Source organism: Mustela nigripes, chromosome 17 (genome assembly GCF_022355385.1).
Source record: "Mustela nigripes isolate SB6536 chromosome 17, MUSNIG.SB6536, whole genome shotgun sequence".
Lineage (NCBI taxonomy): Eukaryota > Metazoa > Chordata > Mammalia > Carnivora > Mustelidae > Mustela > Mustela nigripes.
The window spans coordinates 45,108,904-45,126,836 of NC_081573.1; the positions used below are offsets into that span (position 1 = coordinate 45,108,904).

The 17,933-nt window shown below is 50.2% G+C and overlaps 1 protein-coding gene across 4 annotated transcripts in view; it reads left to right on the forward strand.

Annotated features, from left to right (window-relative positions):
• The window catches only part of ZFHX3 (zinc finger homeobox 3), a 246,602-nt gene that overhangs the window by 79,017 nt on the left and 149,652 nt on the right, over nt 1-17,933 (forward strand). For 3 of the 4 annotated variants that reach the window (XR_009400758.1, XM_059382054.1, XM_059382053.1), the window contains exons 2-3: nt 8,330-11,085; nt 15,886-16,382. Coding sequence is in view for 3 of the 4 variants with exons in the window: in XM_059382054.1 (XP_059238037.1) it covers nt 8,376-11,085; nt 15,886-16,382 (3,207 nt within the window). In the remaining variant the exon portion in view is untranslated. The remainder of the gene's footprint in view (nt 1-8,329; nt 11,086-15,885; nt 16,383-17,933) is intronic. The other variant, XM_059382055.1, reaches the window with a different exon arrangement.

Here is a 17,933-nt window from a genome sequence, read left to right on the forward strand (position 1 = left end):
CAAGGGGCACCTGGGTGGCTCAGTGGGTTAAAGCCTCTGCCTTCGGCTCAGGTCATGATCCCAGGGTCCTGGGATCGAGCCCTGCGTGGGGCTCTCTGCTCTGTGGGGAGCCTGCTAACTCCTCTCTCTCTCTCTCTGCCTGCCTCTCTGCCTACTTGTGATCTCTGTCTGTCAAATAAATAAAATCTTAAAAAAAAAAAAAAGAAACATCATCTCTAAATATATCAGTGTATTTTTCCTGAAAAAAGATGTTTTTGTGTATCATACCACCGTTATCAAAACTAGAAAATTGGGGCGCCTGGGTGGCTCAGTGGGTTAAGCCACTGCCTTCGGCTCGGGTCATGATCCCAGGGTCCTGGGATCGAGTCCCGCATCGGGCTCTCTGCTCAGCAGGGAGCCTGCTTCCTCCTTTCTCTCTCTGCCTGCCTCTCTGCCTACTTGTGATCTCTCTCTGTCAAATAAATAAATAAATTCTTTAAAAAAAAAAAACTAGAAAATTAACAGTCAGCTAGGACAATTATCTGACCTACAGACCCAATTCAGATTTTGCCAGTTGCCCTAATTATGCCCTTGATGGCGGGGGTAGGGGGGAACAACCCAGATTACATGTTGTGTTCATTTATCATGTCTCTTTAATCTCCTTTAATCTGAAACCATCCTTCAGTCTTTCTTTTGGATGACACTGACATATCTGAAGAGCAGAGGACATTTTGTAGGCTGTCCTCGATTTGGATTTGTCTGATGTTCCCTCCTGATTAGATTCAGGTTTTGCGTTTTTGGCAGGACTGTCAGGGAAGGGATGTTGTGTTCTTCTCAGTGTATCCTCTTGGGAGGCACATGATGTCCGTTTGTCTATTCCTGGTGATGTTAACTTTGATCATGTGGTGAAGGTAGGGTCTGCCAGGTTCCTCCACTGTAAAGTTATTGTTTTTCCCTCTGTCATTAATAAATGTCTTGTGGGGAGATACTTTGAGGCTATATAAATATCCTGTTACTATTCGAACTTTCATCCACCAGTTTTAGTATCCATTGATTCTTGCCTGAATGGGATGATGGTTCCCAAATGGTAATTTTCTAACTCCATAATATCCTCTGCATTTATTAGGTGGATTTCTATTCGAAGGAAGAACTTTCCCTAATCCCACAGTTTTCCCCTAAATTTATGAAAGGTATGCAATTATGGATTCTTATTTTATACGTTGGGTTGTAAACTTTTACTCTCATGTAATTTTCTTGCTTGCATTGTCCCAGTTTGAGCAAGTGCGGGGCCACTGTAGCCAGTTCCGGTGCCTTTTTGGCACACTCTCTTCATGCTTCGAGCATTTCCTTTTGTTCTGGCTCAGAGAGATGCTTCAGGCTCCTTGCACTCTCTCTGCCTCCCAGCCCAAGAACTGGCCATTTCTTCAAGGGATCCTAGTTCCATTTAGTGGAGAAGGCCGTTTCTTCAACTAAGAGAGGAAACAAACAAACATAGAACATCTTCAGAGATCATCTCTCCCCCCCTCCCCAAGTATTCTCATTCCTCCCCGTACATTTTCCCTACAATTTTATTAAGCACTTATTACATCTTGGAGATGGAGAAGACAGAGATGAAAGGGACATGGAACAACTTAGTGGCAGAGATAGACCAGCCAACAGATAATTACAGCAGTGTGATAACCGCAGAATTGCAGTGTTTCCGTATGCCAAGTGCTACCATGGGATCATAGAGAAGGAGGTTAGAGTTGACTAAGGAACCCACTTGATAACCCAGGCATCTTCACCTTTCACGGGACTGAGAGGCTACCTGATGGAATCTTCTGGCAAAATCCCCTCCTCAATTCCTGTAACTAGGGAGTGCAGTATCTCATTGAGTCTACATTCCATCTGAGAGTTTTGATAATCTTGAGAGAGGCTTTCCTTTCTTTGAAACCGAACTCGAATTTCCTCTTCAGTTCCCCCCATGACTCATGGTTAAGCCCTGAAGCTTGGGCAACCGCCTGTAGCTAGTCCCCTGTGTCCGTGCTGGTCTGCTTGGGGGTCGTTGCCTTGCCCTATGCTGGGAATTGTCTCTTCTGTCTCCCCAGCTGCTCTTGGGCAGCCATTGGATCATGCTCTGCTCTGTGAGACCAGGCTCTTACGGGTCTTTCCTGGGTGAATCATGACATTCCTCATACAGAGAAAAGGATAGGGATATGAACCCTGCTGAGTTTCCACAGCTCTGATGTGTCCCTGTAGCCGGAGGTCCCCTTTCTCTCTTTGGCTGCCACATCAACATTGTGCCTGGTAGTGAAGTAGCACCCCCCAGGGAGTCTTTGCGTGAACTCCTGTTATTCCAAGTCTCTTCCCTTCTGTCAGTTTACCCATTGCTTGAACTTTAAATATAGGGCTTCATACCCAGTCTTTCAGAACTTACCGTGTTTGGTTGGGCCTGTCGTTCCCACCAGCTGAGATCTTATTTTGTGTCTCCATGCCACCATCTGGCCCAGGAGTTGGTCAGCCCTCTTAGCTTTCTGTACATGACATACTGTTGTGTGTGCTTGGTTTTGTCCCTTAAATTGTTGGTGCAAATGAAGGGAACCCAGGACAAGACAGAAGGTCAAGGCATGCCACTAGACACACTGACATTTGAGTGGGTCATTTAGGCAATAGCTTCTCCTAGCCACAAAATCAGCTAATCTTTATTATCTCAAAGACGTTTTGCCATCCTGGATACGAGGAGATGATAAACTTCGGGATACCTTATTAAAATCAAAAAGTCCTCTCTCATGCATTTCTCAGATCATTGAATCTAAGTAAAGCTATTTTTCAGTTTATTTTATGTGAATGTTCTTACTGATTCTACAGCTAATTGCTAATTTTCAGGACCTCCTTTTTTTTTCTTTCTAATTTTTCCCTAGATGCTGTTCAGCAGCCATCAACTCTTTTCTAAAACTGTGGGGGAACTTGCACTGTACAATGTACAACATACCTTTTTAAATCTAGTATCATCACTTTATCCAAAAGGATGTACACACACATAAATCTTCCCCTTTCTCTTGCTTTATATTATTTCTGAGTGCTTTTCATCACTTAACATTCTCTTTGTGGTCTCTCCCTGGCAAGAATACCCACTGAGATCTGTTTATCATTGATGCCCTAGCATCTGACACATAGTAGGTACACAGTAAATATGGAATGGATGAGTGAATGAATACATATTTTGGTTTATGGCCTCTGGAATCTACCTCGTTTTCTCAAAAGAGAAAGAAAAAAGGATAATGTGCTTGTCATTCAACTCCTTGAACACCTCCTACCACTCTCATTACCCCTTCTGGGTGTGAAGACCTCCAGGTAACTCTCCTCCCCCGACCATTCCAAAAAAGGGTAGTGTTTGTAAATGGGCACGTGGTTTTTACATAGCAGTCCTGGATTCCCAGGATCTTAGAATGGTCCCCAGGTCCATTAAGATTGAATCTGAATGTTGGATATAAGGACATTCTGGAGTTCTCTTAGAGAAATAGACATTAAAGAAAAATGTCAGTGCCTGGATGGCTCAGTTGGTTAACTGTCTGCCTTTGGCTCAGGTCATGATCTCTGGGTCATGGGGTTGAGTCCCATGTCGGGCTCTCTGCTCAGCAGGGAGCCTGCTTCTCACTCTGCCTCTACCTGCCATTCCCCCTGCTTGGGCTCACTTTCTCTCTCTGTGTGTCAAATAAATAAATAAGATCTTTAAAAAAGGAAAAAATAAAAAAGAATGTCTTAGAGTGGCTCAGACCACAGGCTGCACAGTCAAATTAGGGTTTTAGCATTTAGTTCTGTATAGTTTGCAGAACCTCAGCTTTCCCGTCTTTAAAACAGGAATATAAGTGGCACCCATCTCACACCGTGGTTAGGAAGTGGTGTGGTCTCTGCAGGACTTAACATGCTGCCTAATTCAAGAAGGGATGGCTTCCCTCAGGATGGTTCTCATTTTAAAAAATTCAGGAAAGAAAGATACAAAGGAGGAAATGAAGTCGCTCATAACCTCATCCCCTAGCAGTTACCACTATAAAAGTTCTGATGCAAATCTTGTGTATCTCCATACGCAGACCTGTATATGCTTCACTCACTTAGCATCCCGTGAGATCATTTTCCCATGCCTACAAGTAGTTTGTTTACACAGTGATGTTTTATAATGTTGGTGCGCTATAATTTATTTGGAGACCCCCTTGTTTTGCCATATTATTTCCATCTTTTTTTCCCCGTTAAAATGTCATAATGAATAGTACTGTATCTCTGTGCGTATCTTGGGTGATTTCCTCGAATAGGGGAATTGCTGAGTCAAAGGGCATGTGCGTTTTTTGAGGCTCTTGCTGAATGGGCTCAGGGAGATGGTGCTCCCCTGGCTTCTGCTCCAGCAAAGCAGGCTGGGTCTCCTCTTTCTGGTGATGCCGCGTGGGTTACTCGCGGAGGCAACAGTTTCTCCCAGTCTGGATTCTCTGTTTTTCTTTTCTTTCCCTTTGTTTCTTTTCTTGGTTTTCTGCCAAACAGCCTCTTGTGAAAGGACCGCCTAATTAACCCTGTGCTAATTAACAATTTAAAATTGCACAGTGTGACTGTTCGTGTTTAATTCTCTGGAAGCTGGAGAAGAGCAGGAACCCCCTCTCCTCCCTAATAACTATATCCTGCCTTCCACCACCGCCCCCACCACCCCGCCCCACCAGCTTCCTGGTAACTGTTGCATTAGACCCAGTCCCGTCTCCTTAAAGGAATGTAACAAAACTGTCTTTTCACATCTTCCCAGTTGAAAGAGGGAGATAAATGACTTTGTTAGTGGCCCAGCTTAATAGGGAGTTTTATCATTTTAAACAATCTTTGGAAAATAAAGACTGCTGTTAGAAAGGTACAGGGGGCTTTACAGGTAGGTTCCAAAGGAATTGTTACTTGTGAGGAGCAAGGGTGGGGGCTCTTGAGGAAGGTGTTGGAACTTTTCTGTACAAGATGACTTCTCAAATGGCAGATTTAAACTCCAAGCAGAGAGTATGAATCGGAGAGAACTGGATCACTCCTGTATCTTCCCTTTGACGATCTTACTGGGAAGATGTGTTCTTCTGAAATTTAACTGAATTTTCCAAACCCTGCACATAACTGCAAAAACCTTGTTGAGCACAATGTTGCCCGGGGGTGTGGGGGGGGTCATGAATAGAATGTGTCTGTGTTTATAAGGGAATTGGGGGTCATAAGCTGCAGAAGAGAAGCAGGCTGCAGAAGTTGTGGGTTTGTGATGTGTGAGCTGGCCCTGGCGTGAGTGAAGGATGAGGAAAGGGGTGCAGAGCCAGGGGTAGGGGGTGGGGGTCTGAGCAGAGCTGCTGGTGGGGCTGTGTGTGAGAGCGTGGGGACCCGCTGGGTTCCCAGGCTGCCCTCTATAACTGAAGATCATTGATTTTACGGGAAACCATGTTTACAGAGTGCTGATCGACCTGCCGAGTTGACTTCTGCCTCCTTAAGTAAGAACTACCTTTTTCTTATTGACTGGCTGATAAACAGAGTGAGAGGGACAGCCGGCTGGGTGGGAGAGTTCTGGATAGCCTGAGGTCCTTGAGCTGAAGGATCAGGCAGGTTTAAGAGATTGCTTCATCTCTGTCCTTAGGTCCCTTCTCATCCACCCCGTCCCTACGCCTCTCTGGGACCTGTGGGGGAATCCAAGGCTGACCCCACCTGCTTACCTGGCAGTCCAGGCACGGAGCCTGGAAAAGATGGCAATCTGGTGAAGACATCATGAAGCAGAGAGTGGCTCAGGCTTTAGGGCCCGTCCCCAGGGGATCATGTTAAAATGCAGATTCTGATCTGGAGTGGGGCCTGTGGGTCTGCATTATACAGGCTCCCTGGTGAAAAACGGCGCCACTTGTCCCTGAGCCACACTTTGTTTAGCAAGGTTATAAACGGTTGTGCTTGTCACGGCCAGCGTGGATTAAAAGGAAGCCTAGTGCATAGACCGTGACGTGGGATCCTTCTTGGCCACTGGTGTCTTCATGGGCTGTCGTCACTCCTTGTGAATAAGTGGTATCCCACGTGGCCTCTCTCAGGGGAGACGTGTCACCACCATGGGCGCCATCTGTCTTTCAGAGGTGGCCACAGCGTCATCCTTTCTTGACACCTTTTGCTTGGCTACAGAAAACAAAGTTAGGTGAGTTTCTAAAAGTCCCAGTCCTGTAGCCGAATGGCTTGTGGAGGAGGAGGTAGGAGAGAGCAGAGCAAGAAAAGCCCACCAATTAATTGGTAAGCGCTTGCAGGTTTCTCTGGCCTAGCCCAGGCTGGAGAGGAGATTGGCTTTGCTGTCGATACTCAGGTCCCTAGTGAAGCATCAAAGCTGTTCTCCTTTATCAATCGTGGCCTCCCCTTCCAGCATGTTCCTGTAACTTACCAAGCATTTATGACATTGATTTTACAATCGGGCTGTTAACCCTCCCGCCCCTTCAGGCCTGCCAACCTTTTTGGCCCGAGCTGTCAATCAGATGTCGTCCAGCCAATCAGGCACCTCCATAAGAAGAGCCCCCTGGATTCTCACCTGTGTGCCAGCTAAGCCTTCTGAAGTCCCACTGCATTTACTGTTTGGTTTGGCTTAGTGTAGCCATCGTTGTTTAAAAATCACTGTGTCTTTTCTAAGGCACACAGAACTCGGTTGTAATGGAGTTTGAGGTTACATGCTTGAGAGGTGGGGTGTGCGTGTGTGCGCGCGTGCGCATGTGTTTTTTGAACAAAATAGAGGACACATTCTTCCAAAAAGTTACTTCTCCAGAGACTTCTGGTAAACCTGCCTTTCCCAATTTTTCCCGAGGGGGAGCTGTTGGCTCACTGTGCAGTCAAGAATCAAGAAATGAAAAAAGAATGGGCAGATGGGGGTGGGGTGCGGGAAGAGAGAGACCGAACCTAGCCAAAACCTTCCTCCGATGTGTATGAATGAGACGGGTGGAGAAGCAGCCAAGAGTTCTCCAGGAAGGAGGCCGAGGGGGAGGGTGGCCTGGGATTTGCAGGCGAGCCATCAGGACCGTGCGAGAGGCTGAGTTGCCTGTAGGATCCATGCCGGACGGAAGGGACGCCCCTGTGATGATGTGACCACAGGAGCAAGAGAGGTGGCGGGTGGCCCGATGCCTCCCTCCCTGGGGAGGCGAAGTCTCAGAGGGCAGATTCAACTCAGTGGCACTTTGGAGTCCGAAACGGAAAAGCCCCAGGGCTGAAGGGCAGCTGCTTGCGCAGCTACTAGTAACTCCGAGGCAGGTGTGGAACGGGGGGCCGGCCGAGCCCGGCTCCTGTCTCGGCTTGCCACTAAGATCCCTGACAACAGAAACCACCACACCAGGGGTGACTGGGCCCTGTCCAGACAGGGCAAGGGCGATGCTGCTGGACGGGGAACCGCCAGTTGAGAGGCTTCCCAGCCATGTCGAGCTGAGATTTCGTGCCATCACAGTCGTGGTCTGAAGCCAGCTCACTCACAAGCAAGAGTGTTCTGTGGGTTTGGGGGAGGAGGTGGGATCTGGGAGATCTGCCGTTTGGTTCACAGTGTCAGGGTGGCACTGGGCCCGTTTTTACATTTAGCGCCTCAGTTGTACTGCTTGTCAAATGGGATGGTGCTTCCCAGAGCCGGAGAGGATGAACGTAGCCACGGGCCCTGTCGAGGGCTGGCAGAGCACGTCCAGGCCCCGCAGACTTGCTCTCTGAGCTGTGCAGCCTTCAGTCACTTTCGTTTGAGCTCCGAACTAGACATTTGGCCAGTAAGAGCAACGGCAGCAACTTCACCTCCAAATCAGCGAGCGTGTCCCCACACAGGTTTACCGTCCTTTGTCTGGGGGTACAGACTCTTCGTCCTCTCGTCCGTCCCTCCCTGGTGTTCCCTTGGCCCACAGACCATGGGGTCAGCCAACAAGGACTTGGTGTCGGCCATCTGTATGCAGTAGGGCCGCCATTGTGCGTCCTCGGCGGGACCCGGCGAGGTGATGCGACTGTCCTCTTCTGTGGCCATAGCCTGGCCCCGACTCTAACGCGGTGCTTGCAAAGAACGGAAATTCGAACCAGTTTCCAGGGGGTAGAGCAGCCGACAGTCTGAAGACAAAGAGGGGGTCTCCTGTGTGCCCCCTTCCCTATGCTCCCCACTCTTGCCACAGACCCTGGCCATAGAGACCTGGTGCCAGCTGCCTCCTGCACGTTCGTTGGACGGCGTGGGGCGATCGCTGGGGTCCCTGCTGCCCTTGCGGTCTCTGTTGTGGGTGTGGACAGAAGCCTGTTAGAGTGCTCTGTGCGGGACCTAGCCTCGGCCCTCCTAACCTCTTTCCTTTCTCTCTCTCTTCCCCCCTCTCTCTCTCCTCTCCCCCCCCTTGCCTCTGCTCTTCAGGTCCGATCCGTACTGGGTGCAATGAAAGCTCCACGCAGGCCTTACCATGGAAGGCTGTGACTCGCCTGTCGTCTCGGGGAAGGACAATGGGTGCGGTATCCCTCAGCACCAGCAATGGACTGAACTCAACAGCACCCACCTCCCCGACAAACCCAGTAGCATGGAGCAGTCCGCAAGCGAGAACCACGGGCCCCTGGAGAGCCTGAGGGCCCCCTTCAATGAACGCCTCGTGGAGAGCACCGCCCCGGCTGGCCCCGCCGCCGAGCCCGCCGGCAAGGAGGTCAACTGCAACGAGTGCTCGGCCTCCTTCGCCAGCCTCCAGACCTACATGGAGCACCACTGCCCCAGCGCGCGCCCCCCGCTCCCCCTGAGAGAGGAGAGCGGGAGCGACACCAGTGAGGAGGGGGACGAGGAGAGTGATGTGGAGAACCTGGCTGGGGAGATCGTCTACCAGCCCGATGGCTCAGCCTACATCGTCGAGAGCCTGAGCCAGCTGACCCAAAGCGGTGGCGCCTGTGGCAGCGGCAGCGGGCCTCTCCCTTCGCTCTTCCTGAACTCTCTCCCCGGGGCAGGGGGCAAGCAAGGGGACCCTTCTTGTGCTGCACCAGTCTACCCACAGATCATCAACACTTTCCACATAGCCTCATCCTTCGGGAAATGGTTTGAGGGCCCAGACCAGGCTTTCCCGAATACCTCAGCCCTGACGGGGCTCAGCCCCGTCCTGCACAGCTTCCGCGTTTTTGACGTGCGACACAAAAGCAACAAGGATTACCTGAACAGCGATGGCTCTGCCAAAAGCTCCTGCGTATCCAAAGATGTTCCCAACAATGTGGACCTGTCCAAATTCGATGGCTTTGTGCTCTACGGCAAGAGGAAGCCCATCCTGATGTGTTTCTTGTGCAAACTGTCCTTCGGGTACGTCCGTTCGTTTGTGACCCACGCGGTGCACGACCATCGAATGACCCTGAGTGAAGACGAGCGGAAAATTCTTAGCAATAAGAACATCTCCGCTATCATCCAAGGGATTGGCAAAGACAAGGAACCCCTTGTAAGTTTTTTGGAACCAAAAAACAAAAACTTTCAACACCCTTTAGTTTCCACAGCTAACCTCATAAGCCCCGGACACAGTTTTTATGGGAAATTTAGTGGCATTCGAATGGAAGGGGAGGAGGCTCTCCCAGCCGGCTCTGCTGCGGGCCCCGAGCAGCCCCAGGCTGGTATCTTGACCCCCAGCACCCTCTTGAACCTTGGCGGGCTCACCAGCTCGGTCCTGAAGACCCCCATTACCTCAGTCCCCCTGGGGCCTCTGGCCTCCAGTCCTACCAAATCCTCAGAGGGCAAGGACTCTGGGGCAGCAGAAGGAGAGAAGCAAGAAGTGGGCGATCCTGATTGCTTCTCCGAGAAAGCAGAGCCAGCCGAGGAGGAGGCGGAGGAGGAAGAGGAGGAGGAAGAGGCGGAGGAGGAGGAGGAAGAGGAAGAGGAAGAAGAGGAGGAGGAAGACGAGGGTTGCAAAGGACTCTTTCCAGGCGAGTTGGACGACGAACTGGAGGACAGGCCCCATGAGGAGTCTGGGGCCGCGGCAGGTAGCAGCAGCAAAAAGGACCTTGCTCTCTCAAACCAAAGCATTTCTAACTCCCCCTTAATGCCTAATGTGCTCCAGACCCTGTCGAGGGGCGCAGCTTCTACTAGTTCTAATTCTGCTTCTTCCTTTGTTGTCTTTGATGGTGCGAACAGGAGGAATCGTTTAAGCTTTAACAGTGAGGGCGTCAGGGCCAATGTGGCAGAGGGCGGCAGGAGGCTGGACTTTGCTGACGAAAGTGCCAATAAAGACAATGCCACAGCACCAGAACCAAATGAAAGCACAGAGGGCGACGATGGGGGCTTTGTCCCCCATCACCAGCACGCTGGCTCCCTCTGCGAGCTTGGGGTTGGGGAATGCCCCTCGGGGAGCGGCGTGGAGTGTCCCAAATGCGACACGGTCCTGGGCTCCTCCCGCTCGCTGGGCGGCCACATGACCATGATGCATTCTCGTAACTCGTGTAAGACACTTAAGTGCCCCAAGTGCAACTGGCACTATAAGTACCAGCAGACCCTGGAGGCACACATGAAGGAGAAGCACCCGGAGCCGGGGGGCTCCTGTGTCTACTGCAAAAGTGGGCAGCCCCACCCCCGGTTGGCGCGAGGCGAGAGCTACACTTGTGGTTACAAGCCCTTCCGCTGTGAGGTGTGTAACTACTCCACAACTACCAAAGGCAACCTCAGTATTCATATGCAGTCCGACAAGCATCTCAACAACATGCAGAACCTGCAGAACGGAGGGGGGGAGCAGGTGTTCAGCCACTCCGCCGGGGCGGCGGCCGCGGCGGCCGCTGCTGCGGCCGCAGCGGCCAACATTGGCAGCTCTTGCGGGGCCCCCTCGCCCACCAAACCAAAAACCAAGCCCACCTGGCGGTGCGAGGTGTGCGACTACGAGACCAACGTGGCCAGAAACCTGCGCATCCACATGACCAGCGAGAAGCACATGCACAACATGATGCTCCTGCAGCAGAACATGACCCAGATCCAGCACAACCGCCACCTGGGCCTCGGCAGCCTGCCGTCGCCCGCCGAGGCCGAGCTCTACCAGTACTACCTGGCCCAGAACATGAACCTGCCCAACCTGAAGATGGACAGCACCGCCTCGGACGCGCAGTTCATGATGAGCGGATTCCAGCTGGACCCCGCCGGGCCCATGGCCGCCATGACGCCTGCTCTAGGTGAGGCTGAGCGCGTGCGCGTGTGTTCTCGTGACTTGAGGTGAACGGGGGAGCAGTGAGGATAGACCGAGGTCCCGCTGATTTGGTTCGTTCTGTCACGTCCTGCGGATTTGGCTCTGATGGTTCTTTTTGCAAGACTTGGTTTTGTGTGGACGTGAGTGTCTGACCATCAGCTGTTTCTCTCGAGGAGCCCTTCTGGTGTGCGTATGGAGGATCGTACCCGTGCAGCAGCCACACGACTCGGTTCTGGCTCCACGGTCCGGGATGAAAATTTCAGTGTTGCCTCTAGTGTCGGGCTTCTGGTCGACTTCCCTCTCTCTTCCCGTCTTCTCTTTCTTCGACCCTTCCGCAGTTTGAAAAATCGCCACAATTCATCCGAAACTTTCGGGGTCCGTTAAATGTTTGCTGTGACTTGGGAAACTTGCAGCTCAGGTTTTAAATAGGGACAGTCCTCTCCATTAAGAGCAGCTCGAAACCGTAGCGTACCTTATTCACATAACCAAAGGCTGGTTCTGTGCGGAGCGGGGAGCCATCCAGATATGTTCTGCAAACTTCTCCAGTGTATTCATGAGGAGGATCTCGATGCAAGAGACCCGTTGCCTTTCTTTATTGTCTTGCGTGAGTTGTCAGGGATAAGTATAGTTGGGAATTCAGTTGCCCTGAGGCAACCATAAAGAATGGTGTGCTAGATGAACAATGAGTAAATTCTAAAACCGTACATCAGAAAGAGCAAAGTTTTAAAATCTGTTGGAGGAGCCTTTGTTACCATGAGAAAACAACCCATGTTAGAGAACGTGAGCTGGCTGTGTCCAGACAGCCTGTCTTACCCACTGGCTGCATAGCTCTAGAATGGAGTCAAGAGGATAGGATTGGGATGCCAAAAGCCATGAGTCTTTCCATGAAAAGGATCATGAGCACTTTTGGGGGAGAGTCTCTGTAGCGAGAAAACGTGCGAATCAGTTCCACGAGGACCAGTGTGATGGTTGGGCTGTTTTTCCCCCACCTACCTTTGCCTCAGATGGGCACTGCCTGGTCTCCATCCCCCAACCCTGCTAATCTCCTGGGACCAGTGATGGTGGCCTGACTGAAGTAGTAGTCCCTTCCTGACATGAGAATAAGTTGTTCTCGGCAACAGAGTGTGAGCAAGTACCTTTATTCTGGTGGTTTAGGTTAATCCCAGTTGGCATGTCTTTGTGTGGTGTTTTAGTCCTAATTGCTGCTGATGAGTTATATTTCATAGCACTTAATTTGTTTTTCCTGCTATGCACTTAAATTTGGATCCTTGCTACTTTAATTCTTGTTTTCTATTTTGGAATATTGACCTGTGGATCCTTTATTACCAAACGACTTGAAGAATGTTTCACCAACTGGTTAATAATGGATGCATAGGGATCAATCATCTTATTTGTCCCCCGAGTGAACCATAGGGGATATACACCAAGGGATGGCCTCGTACTGTAAGACATTTTTTTTTTTTTAAAGCCTGTGGGAATTGGGGTTTTCTCATCTGGAGATTTAAAATCTTGGGGAGGCAGATCTTGGAGTAAATCAAATCTGATGTAAATGGAATGAAGGCACAGAAAATGGATGGGTTCATACTGGGTCAAAGTGAGATCTTTTTAATTACCTTGAAAACCAGTAATTCTGAGTAAGGCTTGAATGAAGCAATAGAAAAATACTGTGCTTTTTATACCAGCTCTCTGTGAGTCCGCGGGGCACCATGCATTATGGGCATATGGCAGGTGCAAAAGAGACAGAAGAATGGATCCCTGTGTTCTGGATGTACATAGCAGACCCATACTTCATTTATTTTTTTTAAAAGAGAACAGAGCTTTTCCTTCTAAGGACCTTCTCCAGGTCAGCCAAGCATAGGCCCTTGAATTTTCAGGGTTACTGCTTATCAGCCAAGGTGTGTCTTTGGAAACCTCCTGTGTCCACCTTAGGCCCCAAGAGCTGCTGAGATAGAGTGAGAGTCACAACTGCTTTATCCTGGCAGCCTGAGTGGGGGTGTGGGTATGAGAGCGCATGCACCAAGGCCTTAGGTGTAAGTGCTATGACCTCGGCAGAGGCCAACACATGCGAATGTGAAAGGGCCATCACGGTCAGTTCTGTCTGCAGCCCTAGGATCCTTCACGAGGCCACTTGTGAAAAGGCTGTAGGTATTAACTAGGTATTCCTGGGCTCTGCAGGGGGAGAAACATTCTTGTGAAATCCACTTCTACTTACCAAGTTACTCCTTCCTTTGACAGAACCTTCTCTTTTGTGATCCCAAGCAGATGCTGATTCCGGGGATGCTTTCTTCCTGGAGGGCTTGGAGGAGAGGGTCGGCACCCTTGGGTCTGGTCTGGTAGGGTGTGCTGCCATTTGTAGATAAGATACTAGGCTGGAGGGCATCTGCAGATATCCTTCCAGGCATCCCCTTAGATGATAAAGTTTAGCCCAGCCCTGAGAATCAGGTAGCTTACAGAGGTGTCTGCGTTTTTCCCCGGGAGCCGACTGGCTATAGGACACCTGCCTGAGATTTCAGTAGATCCTCTGCTTCTGTCTTTGAGTCTAGAAGCTGTCTTTAATCCATGTGCCTCTCAGACGCAGACTTTCGTGGCAGAGTGTAAATTCTAGTGTTAGACATGGGTGCCCCCTCGCTCAAGAGTAAAACCCCTGCTGAGTTTTCACTTCCAGGGGGCGCTTTTCCTAACTTCCTCCGCATTGGGTGAGGTTCCTCCACTTCTTGCGGGGGGCTGATCTGGTTCCTTCTTGTTCTGCAGATCTGTAGGAGTCTAAGCCTTGGGTTTGTTCCTCCAAGGTACGTTCTCCTCTGGAGTTTTGGCTTGCCTGTCGCCTTCATTTCACTGCTTCTCAGTGTCTGTCTTTGATTTGCATTTCAAGAGCTTGAAATGGGAATAGGGACTTATGTCCTCTGTGCGTTTGGAGGATTTCTCATTTTTACTCAGGCATCCAGCAAGTGACAGCTGAATTTCTCTTTAGAGCAGTATTGATGTGCTGAGGTTAAATTTAAAAAGTGGGGAAAATCTGATGCTTCAGGTGGTTGGCATCAGAAACAAATATATGTTTGCTCCTTGTCTTACCCTCTGGGCAGTTTCTGCTTTGACTGAACACCGCTTGTGTTTCATGGATGCTATCTGGCCTTCGTCCCCATTAAGGGATGGAGCTTTTAGGCTTTATTTCTCTCTCTTTTTTTTTCTTGTCCTAAAAAGAATGTCTTAGTTATGGCTCCTCTCACCAGCAGAGATGGCAAGGGAGGAGACAAGCAAAAAGCTTCTTGAGCCTTCTGGAATGCACGTTGCAAAAGATTTCTGTGGCTTGGTACATTGTGCACAGGCTTCAAACACAGCCAGACTACTCAGTAGAACCTGTAACTGATCTTCTCATTAGAGTTGCCTCATGTAGCGTAAATAAGAAAATCATTAAAAAAGAAATCTTTTACTTGATTAGCCACTAACTTGGATTATAATCAGTCATTAAAAAAAAAAAGTAACCTCAGCCCAGCCATAAGTAAAAGGTCAGATCTGAGTATCATTTGGGGAGGGGCAGGGGAGGACATGGTAGCTCCCATGTGCATGTGTTTGGGGGAGAGGTAAATCACAGAAGCCAGTGCTCAGTGTTCTGCTTGACTGTATGCTGCTCGGGAATGGAGGGAAGACTGCTCTTTCATGATAGAAATAAGAGTTTGCAGTTCTAATATCCCAGTGAATGAGAGCCCATCCCCGGTTTATGTAGGGCAGTGATGAGCTGAGAAATAACAGGGGTGGAGAGGGAGGAGCAGACTCTTTTCGGGAACTGCGAGCTGACCTTTGCGTGCCATTACCCGTCTTGATCCACTTCCTGAACCTGTACCATTTTGGTTCCCTTTAAACCTTGTCCTGCACAACATCTGTGTGGGGGGCTGGGCACTCTCTAGAGGTTCAGTCAGGACCTCTGCCCTACAGAGGGATGGGGACACAGGCCTCTGTGTGTGCCTGATGAAAACAGAGAATGTGACGTGTCCTATAGCAGACTTCCATTTCATGCATAGTGGGGGCTCAGTAAAGGGGAGTGACTGTGTTCTTGGGGACCTGTTGGAGGAGCTGGCACCATTGACAGGCAGGCAGAATATTGACCCGTGGGGTGTGCTGAGGAATTAGGGAGACCGTTGCCAAATCTCAGATGGAGAGCTGTACCCTCCGCTGCAGTAGCCCCCAGCCACATGTGGCGATCTAAACTTAAATGAGTTAAAAAGAAATAAAACTAAAAATTCAGTTCCTTGGTTGCAGCTTAGCCGTGGCTGGTGACTAGCCCATCGGATAGCACAGGAAGTTCCGTTGGGGCCATGCTGCTGTAGATAAATTCTGGGCCCTGTTCTGATTTACCACGAAGGCTGTGTATCTTAAAATGCAGCTGTAACTAACTTCCAGCTTTTAGGGGTCTGGAGTTTCAGATTCTGTTATGTCCAGTGAATGATGTTTATTCCTATCTTTTCTTAGATCTGCATAAAGAACTGAATCAAAATATTCAAGAGATTATGGTTCTACATCTTCTTTCCCAAAAGCAATAAATAAATAAATAAATAAAGGCTTCTGCAAATTTCAAAATGTCCCTGGAAAAGATCCGAACAGATAAAGTTGATTTTTGATTGGGGTGGGGGGTGGGTGTTCCCAGTTAGTAGTGCCTTGCAACACTTTCAATGTAATTTTTTTTTTCTCCACCCCCCCGGGTTGAGGGTGGAGGAGCCTGGGGGTGCTTCCACTGGGGCCACAGCTGTGAAACTGGCCTCTGATGCTCTCCCCCTCTTCTTCTCTGCAGTGGGCGGTGAGATCCCCCTAGACATGCGCCTCGGGGGCGGGCAGCTGGTGTCCGAGGAGCTGATGAACCTGGGCGAGAGCTTCATCCAGACCAACGACCCGTCACTGAAGCTCTTCCAATGCGCCGTCTGCAACAAGTTCACCACGGATAACCTGGACATGCTAGGGCTGCACATGAACGTGGAGCGCAGCCTCCCGGAGGATGAGTGGAAGGCCGTGATGGGGGACTCGTACCAGTGCAAGCTCTGCCGCTACAACACCCAGCTCAAGGCCAACTTCCAGCTGCACTGCAAGACGGACAAGCACGTGCAGAAGTACCAACTGGTGGCCCACATCAAGGAGGGCGGCAAAGCCAACGAGTGGAGGCTCAAGTGTGTGGCCATCGGCAACCCCGTCCACCTCAAGTGCAATGCGTGTGACTACTACACCAACAGCTTGGAGAAGCTGCGGCTGCACACGGTCAACTCCAGGCACGAGGCCAGCCTGAAGCTGTATAAGGTAGGACCCGGGCTCCTTCTGGAAAGCGTGCATGGGTTCGCTGGGGGTTGGGGCCTGGGATGGCTGCAGACGGGTGACAGTCTGTGTCACGGTGGGGTCGGTGACCAGTTGGTGTTGGAGGGGGTGTTGGCGTCTGCTTCCTCGTGAAGCTGCTGCATGCTGGTGGCTTCTGGTAACCAAAGGTTCTCTCTGAGGCTGCCCCATTTTGGAGGGCAGGTTTTATGGACAGCAGCCCGATACGTACCTCTCGACTCTGGACATCTGGCCTTTTCTCCCTTACAGTTGTTTGTTACGGCTTTTACGTACCTTTGTGTTCCTGCGTTGTCCCATTCCCCTGCGTTCTTTTTTTTTTTTTAAAGATTTTATTTATTTATTTGAGAGAGAGAGACAGTGAGAGAGAGCATGAGCGAGGAGAAGGTCAGAGGGAGAAGCAGACTCCCCATGCAGCTGGGAGCCCAATGTGGGATTCGATCCTGGGACTCCGGGATCATGACCTGAGCTGAAGGCAGTCGTCCAACCAACTGAGCCACCCAGGCGCCCCTCCCCTGCATTCTTCACGCTCCCCTTTTCCGTCTCTTCCCACCCTTCTCCCCCTTTGATCTCTTCTCTCCTGGAGACCCCTGGAGTACAGAGTTCATTTGTTCATGGATTCATGGATTTGTTCGTTCATTCACACATAGATATTGAGCACCTCCTGTATACCAGGTCCTGTTCTAGACACACGCCTCCCCCCATGTACAAAGTAGATCAAAAACAAAAGTCCCTGCCCTCCTAGTGCTCCCACTCTCTTGTAGGGAGTTGGATGATAAACACAATGAATAAATTGCATAGTTGACTACAAGGTGGCACATGCTATGGGGCAATTTTAGGGTCCTTGACGGGGAGCTCCTTTGTTCTTTCTCCCTTTGCTTCCCTGTCCCGGGCCCCCTTTCTCTTCCTCGTATTTACATTTCCCCTCTCTTCCCCTGGGCTGCTTCTCGATCCTTCTCCTCTCCCCCTCTGTCTTCTCTTCCTTCCTTCCCCCCGGCCCTCCCTGGCCCTCCCCACCCCCTCCAGACTCTCTCTCTCTCAGTCCATAGACCTTAACGGTGAGGAGGAGGTGCTCACATACTGTAAATAGTCCTTTCACTTGCGAGGCAGAATTGCTCCAGACGTTTCTATTGATTTTCACTGGACTTAAAGCCTCACCTTTTTCTCTAATCATCCCATAATGGCTTTAGTATGAACAATCAGGTACAAATGGCCATAAATCTGCCCAGCCTCCTCCCACATGCTTTCCACACCCTTTTCTCTTTGCATTTTCTCCCTTTTATCCTCAGCCTCTCCCCCCACCACCTCCCTTTGGCTTTCACACCCGTTCTCACTCCCGTCTTTGGGCTTTGGGCGAGGGAGCCTTTCTGTTGACCCCGAGTGAGTTTATACCCTCACTACCCCTGGTGATTTTAAAGGGAGACTCCAAGTAAGGCTTCCGGTCCTGCCCCTGTGTCAGCCTCTGCCGAGATCGGTAACTATGATTCATTTTACAATTGCTCGTCTTCAGCTTGGCAGGAG